Source organism: Nomascus leucogenys, chromosome 16 (genome assembly GCF_006542625.1).
Source record: "Nomascus leucogenys isolate Asia chromosome 16, Asia_NLE_v1, whole genome shotgun sequence".
Classification (NCBI taxonomy): domain Eukaryota; kingdom Metazoa; phylum Chordata; class Mammalia; order Primates; family Hylobatidae; genus Nomascus; species Nomascus leucogenys.
In genome coordinates, this window is record NC_044396.1 from 58,822,033 (window position 1) to 58,838,894 (window position 16,862).

The window sequence follows — 16,862 nt, forward strand, 5'->3', positions numbered from 1 at the left end:
ATAAGTTTTGTTAGGACCAGAATAGCCTTTAGTCTGTAGCTAATTTTTCTCCTTACTAAGACAATAATACACTTGTAAGTATTCTGAGGCTTTGTAAATACAAGTTTTTTTGCTTTAATGTTTAGTGAGAACACGAGCTATTCTTACTGTGTGGACGCTGACTATTGTTTCTTCTGCTCCTTTCAAGTACTCTCTTCTTATTGTTGGATAGCTGTGATACATGTAGGTGGTAATCAGTACTCAGTTCAAAGCTGGAAGAGAACCCTTTGTAGACCTCTAAAGCTTTCTCACTGGACAGTGCTGATTTCTGGGTTGTTTGTGTTTTGCTTGTTTTTTCTCTGCCTGTGGACTGGAAACTTTCTCCACTCAGTATACTTGGGTAATCAAAGAGCTGATGTTATGTGTTTTTCCTTATTCAGGTATCATTGCCTAGCATTTCAGTGTCTGAAAACAATTATGTCACATATTTTGTTCATGTAAGTTTGGCGTGTGTGTGCATGTGTGTGTTTATTGTAGTTTTAGGCAGCATTGGTTCTTGGCTAGAAGCAGAAGTTCATTTGATATCTGAATAAAAATTTTATTTAAAGATCAAAGCAAAGATAAGGTCATTGGCAGGATTAGGAATGATCTGCAGCCTAGTGTTTTTGGAAGGTAATCCCTTGTTGTAGGCTAGCTCTGTGTATTCTGCTGCACAGGAGATAAGCAGGAAGTGGTGCTTTCTCATGGAAGTCGTTTTTTCTTTTTTCATCTCCCTACAAGTTGATTATAGTAAAGATTATTTATGTAACAATTATGGAAACTTATTAACAATCACTGTAATGGCTAAGTTACTGTGGATGTAAGACTGAAAAAATATCAGTACAAGCTTTTCTCTTTGCTAGGATGGATTCCCAATTATAATGATTTTATCTCTTAGTATTTGCAGAAATATTTTAATGTAAGTAGTAATTTTTCTTTTGCAGATAGACTTTATTTTTTTTTACTTTATTTTCTAATAGAAATAATTTCTCCTTAGAAGATTAGTCAGGTAATTGTACATAAGGAAATGGAAGTTGTTAATACAAAAGAATAATCTGTGCTTAAAGTTTCTGAAGTTCAAGTGGATTAAGTAGATACTTTAATCGAAAACGTCTTGCTAATAATAGTCTTAATGTAATGCTGATAATATGTGGGAGTTATGAAATATTTTAAAAATAATGAGATGGGAGTGCTTTAGTATGAGTTTATGATTTTCAACTTGATCAAATGAATTTGAGAATTTACTTTTTCAAGACATTTTCATGAATTTTATGTTGAAGAAATGTTTCTTTTGGCAAACTCTTGATTTATGGAGAATGACGTCTAACACATTACCGTAGAAAGCCCCAGCTGTACGGGAACTTTGAGTGTGCAGCAGAGGGAAAGAAACTTAAAGAATATATCAGTGTGTCTTTTTAGTAATAGCACATAAGGGAGATTCCTGGAAAGTAACATTAGCAGATTGATCAGTCTAGTGGGTAGGACTTCAAACTCTTTCTAATCCAAAAAGTAGAAGCATGGTTTTGAGATGCTTTTCAAATGACTTGTATAGTTACAGTACTAGGATTAAGGTATTAAGGTATATAGAGAATTAAAAGCATCACCAGTATACTGGGCCTTTTCTGTCATACATAGCTAGTTATCACTGACTTTGTGAAAATCTTTCTAAAAGATAAAATGTAGTATTATGCTAGTGAACCAAATAATTGGTTAAAACTAATGCAAAAGTGAAATTTATGAAATGAAGAGTAACCTGAAGTGTTTCAGAGAATTTAGAGCTTGATTTTTTTTTATTTCTAGCTGATTGCTTGGTTTCCTTTCTCAAATAAGTTTACAGAAGATGGGAGAGAGGAAGTTGTGAAAGATCAGAAATCTTTAAGTTGTTTTTTTAAAATATCAAATATGCTCTATCCTTGATTATCTACATCTTGGATTATCCTTGACAATGTAAATGTTCTCTACAATGTACTTTACCATCTCTCATTGACTTGAGTTGGTATGTGACCCAGGAATACAAACTGATGTGTATGGATCTCATTAAAATATTAATTGAAAGAGAAATAGGCTGTAGTTTATATAAAGTTACTCCTATTTAGGTAGTCCATGTCCTCAACTAAAAGAGGTGCTATTCAGAGTTTCATATGGATTCCCTCTCCCTCACCAAACTGCACACACACATATACTCTTCTCTCCAATATTGTGTGCATTAACTGTATATGATCTTGAACATCCGCAGTAGCTTTTTTTCACGTGTGATTGGATGACCATTTTCTGTAGATTTACTTTTTATTTGATCATTTTTAAAAGCAATATCTGCCTTAACTTAATTTTTATATTCTTAAAGTTAAACCAAGTGAATTCACAGAGCTGAATATGGACTTTGGAGGAGGATGTGATGCCAAATCAATCAGGATTTGAGTTTTTCTTTTTCTTTGGATAAGAAGCTATTTAGTTTATTTTTAAAATTCTTTCTGGCTCTTCATTTTTACAGTTACAGGATATATAGTGGACTGAAAATTTGAAAATGAAATTAAGGAATGTTGCGCCCTTCGAGTGATTATAGTTTGTGACTTGGATACAGAGGAATTATATATAGCATAAAGCATGAACTACCTGAACTTCAAATCCTAGCTGTTTAGGACAAGTTTCCAGGTGTTTCTCAGCATTAGTTTCTCTATCAGTAAAATGGAAATGGTTTTACCCATCTCAGAGCTATGGTTGTGAAGATCAAATAAGCAATATGCATATAAAGCATGGTACATATGAAGTATTCAATAAATATCCATGTTAGTATGATCAGCTGCCTGTGAACCCTAGTTTTCTCATTTATAAAATAAGGTTAAACTTTTAAGATTTGTATCACTATTTAATTAATTTAATTATTTATTTATTTATTTTTTGAGATGCAGTTTGACTCTGTTGCCCAGGCTGAAGTGCAGTGGTGTGATTTTAGCTTACTGCAACCTCTGCCTCATGGGTTCAAGTGATTTGCATGCCTAAGCCTCCCAAGTAGCTGGGATTACAGGCACATGCCACCAGGCCCAGCTAGTTTGTGTTTTTTAGTAGAGATGGGGTTTCACCACGTTGGCCAGGCTGGTCTGGAACTCCTGGCCTCAAGTGATCCACCCACCTCGGCCTCCCAAAGTGCTGGGATTACAGGCGTAAGCCACCGTGCCTGCCCTGTATCACTATTTATATAAATATATTTAAAATTTTATAGCTTTTCATGGTGAGTTAAAAGTATGTATACACTATATACTTTAGATGTCATATAATCTACGTAATTTTACAGATGAAGAAATAAGCTCAGAGACTCCTTGCCCAAGGTCACAAATCTAGGTAGTAGCAGAGTCAAGTGGAAACAGATTTTTTAAAGCGATGTTTTAAAGATATTATACTCTTTTCCTTTTATAATATACTGGATTGGATTATCAACATTATTTATTGAGTCTGCACTGTGTACATGACACTGTATTGGTACTTGTAGTGAGGGAATAACACAGGAAGCAGTATGCAAATTAACATAAAAGGTGGCGCTTCTTCCCTTACTGAAGTTACATTTCTGATATGAAGTAACTCAGTATTTTACTCAGTTTGCAAATTTTATTTCCTTACTTGATTGTCTTTGGGGGAATATGATATTCTACCTCTCCTAAAGAGGAGAATTTACTGGGAAAACTTGGGTTTTAATAAAAATGGTTTCATGAGAATGCCACAGTTCCTGAGTGTACTATTTTTATATATGGCCTAACATCAGAAAAAAATTAGTAAAAATAGCTAGATAATTTTTGAAATATCAACCTTGAGGATTAAATGTTACTTTCTTTTTTCACCTTAGGGCACAGTCAGTGGTGTGCTGCTAGTTACACCAAATAATATAATGTTTGATCCACATAAAACTGACCCTTTGGTTCAAGAGAATGGCTGTGAGGAATATGGCATCATGTGTCCAATGGAAGAGGTGATGTCAGCTGCAATGTACAAAGAAATTTTGGATAGCAAAATAAAGGAATCCTTACCCATGTAAGAGTGATATTTATATTCCTTTGCAACTTTATTGTATCTAGATAGTTGACCCTTGTCTAATACCTTAACTATTTTTACTAGTTTTCTTACAGCTGCCCTTTATTTTGTCAATAATGAAACAAAAATATATGCATTATTGAGAAGATTATTCTTAATTTGCACCTGGGATAGTTAGGAATTATCTTAGATTTATATTTGTGTATGTGGTCAGAGAACCAGATATTTGAAAAGTAACCTATAGTGCCCATTAAATTCAGTGTTTACCAGCCTTTTTATGCTGTGAGACTACAGTTTGGACACAGCTTTTGAAAGTAATATGCTTGTCCAAAATAATGGCCAGAAATAAAAGGAGGAATGGGAAATAAAAGGAGAAAAAGATAAAAGATAGGCATACAAAGAAAGGAAGGAGAAGTAGCAAGGAAGGAAAATGATAGGTACTAGGAAATAACCTCCTCATTCCTTCATACATGACTACCAACATTTTAAAATTGTCTTCACTTTAACTGATACTGATATTTATATCCCTGTATTAGCCCGCAGGAATGATAGCTGTTTTAAAATTAACCCCTGTAGGGCAGAGCAACTTACAAAGGAAAAAAGGAACAAATTATTTTTGTTTCTGAGGAAGACTAAATGAATTGGTAGAATATCTGTGACAGAATAAAATCCTTTGCTCAAAAGTCTCCACTGTACCTTCCAACCAACAGATATTATTTTGACTTGGTAGACTAATCTTTAGAGCTGCAGATAATTCCTGGAAGGTGTTAGTATCCCCTGTGTTAGTTATATTTGTAGATCATCATCCAAGGCCAGTTTCAGCAAATAAGGATTATTGGGGGTTGGATAATGGGATGAGACAAAGGTAAAAGAGTGAAGGATTAGATTAAAGAAGAGGAGGGATATGTCCTCCTTTTCTTCTTCTTTCTTTCTTTTTTTTTTTTTTTTTTTTTTTTTTTTTTGAGATGGAGTCTCTCTCTATCACCCAGGCTGGAATGCAGTAGCACGATCTGCAACATCCACCTCCTGGGTCCAAGCAGTTCTCCTGCCTTAGCCTTCCGAGTAGCTGAGAATACAGACACCTGCCACCACATCTGGCTAATTTTTGTATTTTTAGTAGAGACGGGGTTTCATCATGTTGGCCAGGTTGGTCTGTAACTCCTGACCTCAAGTGATACGCTGGCGTAGGCCTGCCAAAGTGCTGAGATTATAGGTGTGAGCCACGATGCCTGGCTTTGTCCTTTTCCATTTGTGATATGGTACTTTGGGGTTCTCTTATTCTGAACAATCCATCACTGTTCTACAAGGATGCTGTGTAGCTCTTCCCTTTCAAATCACTGTTTTGTCATTCATTGTCACCTGGGAAGTGTCACCTGGATTTAAATATTTAAAGAAATTTCTTCAAAAAGAAATATCTTTAAATTCTGCCTTATGGATTGATTAAAAACAATATTTGGCACAAAATTAGATAAATAAAACAAACGTATGCCAAAAATGAGGTATAAGATTCGATTGCTTTTCTTCTGTCTTAAGCTCCTTGGGAGGTTGATTTCAAAGGTATTATTATGGTATTACATTCAACAGTAGCAACATCATTGACATAAATGTTTAGCCTTTCAGCATATTAAATCTGAAGAGTATAGCACTTTTCTAAATATATATCCTGTCACGTTTGTTATATTTATCTCTTACCTTTAAAATTAGGGTCTTCTAATTTTTTAAGTGTACAGATAAAATTTCTCAAAGCTTTTGCCCTGTTCCAACACCCTATAGATGCAGTTTGAGTGCATCACCAGTAGATGACACTACTGTATATTTAATAACTAACTAGATTCTTGTTTTTTTAAGATGAATCAGATACAAAGGCAGCAGAGATATTGACTTCAACTAATTAATACTTTAAACATTTATCCATCCTAGTTATAGAAATTATGCATACTTGTTGCAGAAAAATTGGAAAATACCGAAAAGCGGAACAAGAGAAAAAGAGTTACCCAGCTTCACCATTCGGAGATAGCCAATTATTTTTGTGTTGACTTATTTTACAGTCTTTCCTTTTCAGCATATTTTACATGGTTCTCAAACTATATATGTATAAATGTTAATACTTTTTTTCATTAAGAACTCATATAATTTTCATTTATCACAGACTTCTTGTAACCATCATTTTAAATTAGCAACTTACATTTCATGGTATAGAGGTTTACACTCCCTCTTTCCAGAACTTAACTTTTGAACATAGTGTTTACATATACAAATGTCATTAAATCTGAAAGTCTAGACACAGTTATGAACCATTCATTTGTCTAATATCTAAACTTTTTACCTGAACAAGTTCTCTTAGAGGTGTTAAAGAGTATAGTTGTTAGCCTGAAGATTTTCTCTAAATACTTTTGCTTGAGTTCTATTCAGATTGGTTTTAAGCCTTACATTTGAGCCATATATTTTAATTTAAGCTCTATTTGGATGTAAATAAGCACTGTGTGTGTGTATGTCTATGGAAATCAGTTTATTTTTACTTTATTGGGAGATTTAAAATTTTAATTAAACATTTCTCTGTGTTTATTTTCCGTATTCCATCAGTGAGTAAATTTTAGTTTAGAATTACAGCTTTACCCAGGATTTATGTCACCAAGTTCCCTTCAAGTAGATTACTTGCAAGGAAATCTTACTTTGATATTTCCTAAATATTAAGCAATTGATGTAAATGTTTGACTTAATTACTTGATTTATAGAATTACTTGGTCTATAAACTTAATTATTTGGTCATATTGAATAAATCAGATTTTTTATATTCTCTGGAGATACGTGCTACATCCTTTTGTTAAAAAGTCTTTTTAGTGATACTAATTCTGTGTTCAGTGTGTGGAAAGTAAAATACCACAATTTTAAAAGTCTAATTATTTTTAATTTTGTTTAATGACAGAGAAATAGATCAGCTATCAGGAAGGGACTTCTGCCATTCAAAGAAAATGACAGGAAGTAACACTGAGGAAATAGACTCAAGAATCCGAGATGCAGGTAATGATAGTGCCAGCACTGCTCCTAGGAGCACTGAGGAGTCTCTTTCTGAAGATGTGTTCACAGAATCAGAACTTTCCCCTATACGAGAGGAGCTTGTATCTTCAGATGAACTGCAACAAGATAAATCTTCTGGTGCGTCATCAGAATCTGTGCAAACTGTCAATCAGACTGAAGTAGAAAGTCTGACAGTCAAATCAGAATCTACTGGTACTCCTGGTCATGTAAGATCTGATACTGAACATTCTACAAATGAAGTTGGGACTTTATGTCATAAAACTGATTTAAATAATCTTGAAATGGCCATTAAGGAAGGAGATCAGATTGCAGATAACTTTCAAGGAATATCAGGCCCTAAAGAAGACAGCACAAGTATAAAAGGTAATTCAGACCAGGATTCTTTTCTTCATGAGAATTCTTTACACCAAGAAGAGTGTCAAAAAGAAAATATGCCTTGTGGGGAAACAGCAGAATTTAAACAAAAGCAAAGTGTTAACAAAGGAAAACAAGGAAAGGAGCAAAATCAGGACTCAGAGACAGAGGTAGAAGAGCTACGCAAACTTTGGAAAACCCATACTATGCAACAAACTAAACAGCAAAGGGAAAATATTCAACAAGTGTCACAAAAAGAAGCTAAGCATAAAATTACATCTGCTGATGGACACATAGAAAGTAAGTGTTATAGAGTAAATAAAGTTAGTTCATCTGATTGTATGGTGTCTCCGTCTTTGCTCACTGACTCAAAAGCCGCTGTACCTTAAGCCAACCTGAAGGATAAGCGAGTGACCCTTGACTGGTGATTCTCTGGGGACAAGTATATACAGTCTCCAGTGTCTACTGTCTTTTCTTATCCCACAGGTGGATCGTACACATAATGAGCATCATTGCTACCCACCATGTTTAAACATTCTTGGCTCACTACATCCTATCGTTAAACAATTTATTTCTTGAGAAAGTGCACAAAAGCTGTATAATACCTTTGATCACTCCATTTTCTCTTAAAAAGTTTTTGGTATATTACCATTAAAAATGTCTTTTTTCATATATAGCATTTTAATTGCCAAAGTTGTAATCCCATCTTTTATAAAATGTACAGTTAAACCTAAAAGTGTACTTACAGAATTCTTCCACGTATTGAGAAGTTTTATCATCATCATCTAATTATTTTCTTTTAAAAACCTGCACTCAGGACAAATAAAAACACTGTTTTATCTTTCAGTTTTCTGGTACTGTTTACTTCTGAAAGTTATACTATTTTCAGTCTTTTATTTCTAATATACTATGCTTCTGTTAATACATTATGGGTTAAATGGGGTATAACAACTAACTTAGCTAATATTTCTGATATTCTATTAGAATGTTTATCCCAGATTAATCCATTTACATGTGAACTTTCATTTTTTAAATTCAAATATTTTTGTTTTGCTGTAATACATAAAATAAAATTTACCATTTAACTTTTTAAAATTGTGGTAAAATGTAACGTAAATATATTATTTGAAGCATTTTTATATCTACAATGCAGTGGCATTAGTAAACTCACATTGTTATGCAGATCATCACTACTGTCCATTTCCAGAGCTTTTTTCATCTTCTAAAACTGAAACTCTTTACCCCTTAAACAATAAGTTGGCCAGGCATGGTGGCTCACGCCTGTAGTCCTATCACTTTGGGAGGCTGAAGCAGGCAGATTGCATGAACCTAGGAGTTGGAGAACAGCTTGGGCACCATGATAAAACCCTGTTTCTACAAAAAAAAAAAATTACAAACATTCGTCAGACATGGTGGTGCACACCTGTAGGCCCAACTACTCGGGAGACTAAGATGGGAGAATTGATTGAACCCAGGAGGTTGAGGCTGCTGTCAGCCATGATCATGCCACTGCACTCCAGCCTGAGCAATAGAGCAAGATCCTGTCTCAAACAAAAAAAATAAGAAACAAAAACCAGTAACTTGCTTTTCTCCCTTCCTCATAGCTTTTGTCAACCAACATTCTCCTTTGTTTCTGAATTTAACTACTCTAGATACTTCATGTGAGTTGAGTCATAACAATATTTATCCATTGATGTTTGGCATATTTCACTTGGCATAATGCCTTCAAAGTTCATTTATTCTGTAATATGTGTCAGAATTTCCTATCTTTTTAAGGCTGAATAATATTCCATTGTATGTGTATACATTTTGTCTGTTCATTTGTTGCTGGACATTTTGGTTGTTTCAACCTTTTGGCTATTGTGAATAATGCTGCTTTGAACATTAGTGTACAAATACCTGTTTGAATCCCTCCTTTGAATTTTTTTTGGGTATATACCCAGAGTGGAATTCTGAATCATATGGTAACTCTATGTTTAATTTCTTGAGGAACCATCATACTGTTTTCCATCGTGGCTGCACCATTTTACCTTCCCTGCAGCAGTACACAAGATTTGGGTCAGTTTTTAAAATGCTGAATTTTCTTTTCATCATGCAGTTGAGATACCCTGAAGACCTAAGGGCTGTGTTCAGTAGATATTAAAAGAAATCATATATTAATACTTGAACCAAGTTCTATAAAAGATTGAATATTTTTCTTCTGTAATACTTTTTTTAATTCAAAACTAATGCATGTTCAGTAAAGAACATTTGGCAAACATAGGAAGATTCTAGAAAATTTATAAAAATCTCCTGGAATTCATCACCCAGAGATGCTCATTGTTAACATTCAATATATCTGTCTTTCTTATAGAACAAAATCATACATATTAATTTGTTATTTATATCAAATCAAGATTATACTATACTGTTGTATCCTGCTTTTTATGTCATGAACCTTTTCCTATGTCATTACAGTTCTTCGAAAACATAGCTTTAATGGCCATAAAATTTATTTAACCATTTGCTTATTAAGGCATCCAGTTGTTATTAACAATCTGTATTGTTAAGACATTTTAAAGAATGCTGCCCAGCATTCTTCAAAACATCAAAGACAGAAAATGCATCTGATAGTTACCTTGTATTTTGAAGATCTTTGACTGCATCTTTGACTACATCTGATAGTTACCTTATATTATAAAACCTTTGAAAAAGATAAAATAATCTGTTTAAACTGATGATGTGGTGGACTAATTTTGTTGTGGGGGTTGGGGGTTTAATGGGGTCATGGGCGGTTATTATAACCAAATATTAAAAGTAGAAAAATTGATAGATTTTTTAAACAGACATCTCTAAACTGTTACCATTTGGTTTCTTCTTTTTTTGGAATAATTAGTTTTAAGTAATTTTAAGTTATTTAATATTCTGTAATAGAGAAATATTCAAACTTTCTGATCTTTATGACTTTATATTAAAATTATATAATAAATATAAAACTGTCTAGTACAATTATGAGAAGAATGGTGAAAGCTCATCGTTTTAACCACATGAAAATAGTGGTGGGGTTCCCATAGATTATCTACCTTGTGTAATACTGCACAGAAAAAGCCATGATGAGTACCCAGGTCTCCTGACTATAAGTGCTGTTTCCTCCAGTGTGCTGCCTTGGTAAGCTAATCAATGTCTAGGTTCCTAAATTCACCTATATATTCAGACCCTCAGTATACTCTATCAGCACCTCTGGTTGAAAGAGTTAGAACTAATTCATTCTTAATTAACTGTCCAAACAGGTGGCAGAATCTAACATTATTGACTGTTTTATTGCAATTTTGTATACATGTAAAAGCATTAGGAACTTCATTAAATTTTTGTCTGAAACAACCATGTTAAGTATGCCTTTAAAACTACAGTTATTTAGATGTCATTCAAAAAGACTGATAGAGAATATGTAGAAAATTATACATATACTATGTGTGTGTGTATATATATATATATATATATATATATATATATATAATTAGTATGGGTGTTGAAAATGTAACAATGTTTCTGAATCTTTTACATTTTTTTCCTAATGTCCTTAGACATAATTTTTGTTCATTAACTTGGCTCTTTTGTTTAGTCATGTTGTATCTGTGACTTTACCTTTGAAGGAAAAAAATATAAATTAAGAAAATTTACTTTAGCACCACTAAAGTGAGGTTTTATTCTGTGATTATTTGTCAGAATTTTGAAGGTAAAATTACCTAAACTAAACTTGGTGTATGAGAATTGAATAAACACTGTTTGCCTCTCAATTCTAGGTTCTGCAGTTTTAAAAGAAAAGAGAAGGCATCGATTACATAAGTTCTTGTGTCTCAGAGTTGGAAAACCAATGAGGAAAACATTTGTATCTCAAGCAAGTGCTACAATGCAACAGTATGCACAGAGAGATAAGAAACATGAATATTGGTTTGCTGTGCCACAAGAAAGGTAAAAAACCCATACGACACCTTGACACCTTGAGAACATTGTTGAGATTCTTTGAACTAAAATTATTTTGTGTGTCAAAATACCAATGATAAACTATTGAAGCATAGTTTATGATTAAAAGCAGACAATTAGTCTATTTGAAACCATTTTACCCCTACTTTATAATTTGCCCCATTTTTAATTGCGTTCCCTTTTGTAGTTCATTATTTAAAAATGTGAACAAATATCCAGTTTGGGTAGTAAAGAAACTTAAGATACCTTGGAGCAAGAAGATTCATCAAAATATTCTTTGATATAGCTCCTTCCTGAAGGCAGCTAATGGTGTATAATTCCTTTATATTAAAAATTCCTCAAATATTCATTAAATACCTTCTATATACATGACACCAAGTTAGCTGCTAAAAGGATTTAGTGGTCTTCACAATATTTGTATGTACCCTTTGCACAATTAAATTTTTCATCATAAGTTTTAAGCGGTTGTAAAAGATGTCTATTGTACTATCTTGTCAATTTTTACATTTTAAGTAAATACTGTTACTTATACCCAGTAGAATTGAAACATAACAACTTTCCCTGTACTATTATTCACTTAAAATTACTTTAACAGTTAGACATTGCATCATTACTTTTTCTCTTTAAACTTGCATTTCCATACCACCTCACACAAACTCATTATAAGGTACTATATTTTTACCCCATATTATAGTTCTTTGCAACAAACTACATATACTTAACACATTTACATATCTGTATGTGTGTATATTGAAATTGCATTTATTTTAACATTTTCTGTGACTTGTAAAAATAGTAAAGGGTTTAAGGTTTTAGGCTACCTGCAAGCCAACAACTTAGTCTGCCTCCATTTGGTGCTTGCTAGGAGAAAGCACAAACATCTGTACAATAGCAGTAATCAGCACATCAGCAATTGTGTGATTTCTCTGTACCTCCTTTCCCACAAAGGATGTGAAGAAAGCCAAGTGACAGCTGCACATACCTGGGGTTATTTTACAGAAGAGGAACCATAAGTTTAGGGAACCTGAATTTTTATAATGGGCAGTCAGCATGGTTACCCTTTGCTACACAGTAAGATACTATCTCTACTTTCTGAGATAATGCTACACTAACATACTTGAAAAGATACTGCTGAGCAAAGGTATTACACATAAAAAGTAAAATATCATAGGAAATGCCTGTCTTAAGGAGATAGATAGAGCTTTTCTATATCCATTGATAGATTAATATGTTTCATTGAAAGGATGAGATGGGACTCAGCATCAGTTCTGCCTCTCCCTTTTATTTTTCTTTATAAGTACTGAGAAGCTTTGTTCATAGAAAAGTCAGTGAGACTGAAGAGAGTTTCATTTTAATAATGTCATTCAATTATTTAAACTTGTTTCTATATAATTCCAAAAAATCATTTTTGTCACAATATTGTTAGTGATCATCAGTGAACAACTCCATTGAAAACTCCTTCAGTTTTGTGGAAATCAATTAATGAGAAACAACCTGACATACAGAAGGACTTATTACCCAGTCTTTATAGTTGTTCCCTGTCTCAACACCAATCTTGGGCAGCCTAGAAGTTTTTCTGTAGGGCATATCCCATTGTAAATTCTGAATAGGTGAAGATATGCCCTTCTTTTATAAATTAGAAAAAGTGCTTTAGTGAAAGCAGGTAACAGGAAATTTGTAAAATAGCTTGACCATACTGTTTTTAGGCAGATTATTATGAGCAAAGAGTAACATATGGAAATTGGAGATACGCAAATTGATTCCCTTAGCACCATCTTACATGTTTGTGTACCTCTTGGAAAATCTTTATATGTTGCTTTGGAAGACTACAGCTTTTAGGCATAAAATGATAATGCTCTTTTCCCTCTTCCCACTCCACCATATATAGAGTAAGTACAATGTGTGTCTTCCACAACATTGGCTTAATCTTAAAATATTATTTGCATAATTTATGAATACCTGAAAGGGACAGAGCCTGATATTCAAACGTTCCAGTGATGTTGAAATCACTACAATGAGAAATGTAACTATAGTTAAAATGGACATAAAAATTTAGTTTTTCTCATTATTCTTGGTTTTATTTTAATGTTTACATGGAATTCCCTATTTTAATATTCATTCGTGTATCTTGGTTAATATTCATTACAAATCAGTATTATTAGGATTCTAATCTTTATTGTAGACATAAAACTTAGGAAAACTGCATAGATAGAAATTGATAAAAAGATAAGATGTTACATTGAAAGAAAAAATGTAGCACCGTTTAAATGTGTTAGCTGCCACATAAAGAATGGCAATTTTAAAAATTATTATATTGAAAATATAATTTCTAGAACCGTGGTTATTAACTGGTATATGTTAGCTGAAAGTTATATAATCAATTTTCGAAAACATGTTAATTAAAACCAATAAAACATAGATATTTGAAATGTGTGTGTGACTCTCAAATATGTTTATCAGGGAATGTAACAACTAGCTTTACGCTAGTAAACAAAACATTGGAAAGAGGAACCCAAGATTTCTAAGATTAGATCATCTGTCTCTCAACACTGTATGTTCCTAGTATCATTTAAAATTTAAGGACATTACATTTCTATTAACTTGGAAAATTCTATATAATGTCTCAAAATAGGCCATTAATTGTTTACTTGTATTTTAGATCATTAGATTATTGTAGGAATGAGGTCAAAGTTGTGTATCTAATTTCCTTTTCCATCACTAGTGTCTTTAAAGAAGAAAAGCATTTTTATATACAGCATCTGAACTAGTCAAAAACATTCCGAGGAAAATCTTAATTTGGTTTTCTAAAGAACAATCTGACAGAATATAGCCAAATAAAATTTTTAAGTTAATGCCTTCCTGATAGTAGACCTTTTATATTAATATAAAACAATATATTTTGTGTATATTTTAAGTCTTCAAGATTTATCAAGATATTTTACAAATATAATTTTGTAATTCTGGCAGCACAGAATACTAGGTATATTAATAGTCACTTCTCCTAACAGGACAGATCACTTGTATGCCTTCTTCATTCAGTGGAGTCCAGAAATATATGCAGAAGATACTGGCGAATATACCAGAGAACCTGGATTTATAGTAGTAAAAAAGATTGAGGAGTCAGAAACAATTGAGGATTCTAGTAATCAAGCAGCAGCCAGAGAATGGGAGGTAAGGAGAAAAATATGAAGATTTTAGTCATCTTTTTAGTTTGTATGAATTTATAGCTTTATGGTAGTACAAAGTATAAGTGATGTTTGCACAAAAGAAGAATTTTTTTAAAGGTCAGGTTCACTATCCGTGTTTATATGTGGGTGTTGAATGAATCTGAATAGTGACTTTAATACTATATTTGTCATTCTGCTTTTGCTTTAAAATACTAGAAAACCCACCAGCAGTAAAATGACTTTTATTGAGTGTATTATAGAATATTTAGCTTAGGAAAGATTAACATTATGGCAAAGAAGGAAATAATTTTAATTTTGCTGTTATATTAATTTTCGTAAAACATCGATTTCACATCTGATTTGTTTTAATTTCATCTCCTTCATGGAGGAGGTACGGCAGTCATTTAACACATCTGTGCATAGTATTTGCATAGTATCTATACAAATTACTACTCCTTTCTAGGTTTCAGACCTAAGCATTACCTTGACTTAAATTTTTCAATAATAATTTTAAGGAAATAAGCGGGTGCTAATTTTATAAAGTGGTAGAAATTTTATGTGCTCAAATTTACTGAACTTGTTTAAATGGTCAAAGTAATACTAACAAACTTTTTGTAACTCCTCTTAGATATATCTTAAGATTATATGTTACATTTTACATGCTTTATCTTATAAGGTTGGTAGGGTGGCAATATCTGTTGGTGTTGCCTAGATTAGTCTCTTCTTGATGCATTAGAAAATATAGAGCAGATGCTAAAATGTGATAAATGTAATCAAATTTTGTTATTCATTGGGTGTTAATGTTTGTGGCTGTTAATGTGATATGAATGTATCTTGCGTGCACTTAACATGTATAGTAATTGAAGGTATACATGGCTTGTCTTTTGTTTAAAATGCAAGCCGATTTGGAATGTGTCTAATTTCATTCTGTGTAGTATATACAGCATCAGTTTCTACTGTGACTCCATTATAAGGGAGGGAAAGAAGAACATATTGACCATGTATTTTGGGTTATTTTAATACTTAAACCAGTATTATCAATCTTCATACCAGCTTTATTCATAATGGCCTCAAATTGGAAAGTCCCATTAGCAGGAGAATGGATGAATACACTTTTGAATACTTAGAGAATTCCAAATAACAATGAAAAAGGTCTACTGGTACAGGCAACGACATGGATGCATCTTACAAATAATATGTTGAGTAAAAGAAGCCTGACACAAATGAGCATATACTATGTAATTTCATTTACACGAAGTTCAAAAGGGCAAAACTAGTCAGAAATCCATCACACTACTAGATACTGGGCTGTGACAGGGTGGGTCAGGGACAGGAGGGATCTTTATTGCGTTCTGGGGATGTTCTATATGTTACTCTTGGTGGTGGTTACTTGAGTGATTACATATGTAAAATATATATATAATATATAATACATATGTAATATATATATACATATTTTATATATATATATTATATATACATATATGTCCCTGAGCTGTGTTTTTAAGATTAGCTTTAGAAGATACTTAAAATAGCCCAGGTGATCAAAGATATGTACGTAACTAAGGCAGCAACAGTTGAAGGTAGAGTGGAAAGTTAGAAGAAAAGGTATTAGCTAGCTAATTACACAGGATTCAGTGACAACCTGGTAACCATAAAGTTATCTCCAGCTTGGGTGGCAAGGTGGATGGCAGAATCGTCAGTCACGAACGGGAATTGAGAGCTTTCTCTCCATTGGGGTTGGAGTACTTAACTTTGGAAATAAGAGATTATTGACCATTTTGATTCAAAGGAACTGTCTCAGTTTCTGTGCAAGACTCTGCAGGTTATAATTTCTAAAGGAAAAATAAATGTCTCCTCACCAGTCCTTTGACCAGAATTGGTGTAATTCAAAAGAAAATGGAAGATAAAAAAATAATTTTGGAAACTCCTTGCTACATTGTCTGAAAATATTACCGCAGTATCTAGTATGGTAGCACTAGCCATATGTGGCTATTGAGTACTTGAAATGCATCTAATGCCACTAAGGGACTGCATTTTTAGTTTTAATTATTAATTAAAAACTGATACTTGGTTCCATTATTGGACAATTTTTAAATATATTAGGAATAACTTAGATATATGATCTACTTTTCCAACTGTAAATTTCATGAAATCTAAATATGATCTAAATCAGTCTAAATCTAATTAAGGTCAAGTATTTCCTATGAAAATTTAGTGCCTGAATTGAGATGTGCTGTAATGTAAAATATTCTACTTCCTATAGCCACTAGCCACATGTAACCATTGAGCATTTAA

The 16,862-nt window shown here is 32.8% G+C and overlaps 1 protein-coding gene across 8 annotated transcripts in view; it reads left to right on the plus strand.

Annotated features, from left to right (window-relative positions):
• Positions 1-16,862, plus strand: part of OXR1 (oxidation resistance 1) — a 489,542-nt gene that overhangs the window by 435,452 nt on the left and 37,228 nt on the right. For all 8 annotated transcript variants that reach the window (XM_012508055.2, XM_012508063.2, XM_030794884.1 and 5 more), the window contains 4 exons: positions 3,857-4,041; positions 6,968-7,734; positions 11,217-11,385; positions 14,406-14,568. In XM_012508055.2, the coding sequence (XP_012363509.2) occupies positions 3,857-4,041; positions 6,968-7,734; positions 11,217-11,385; positions 14,406-14,568 (1,284 nt within the window). The remainder of the gene's footprint in view (positions 1-3,856; positions 4,042-6,967; positions 7,735-11,216; positions 11,386-14,405; positions 14,569-16,862) is intronic.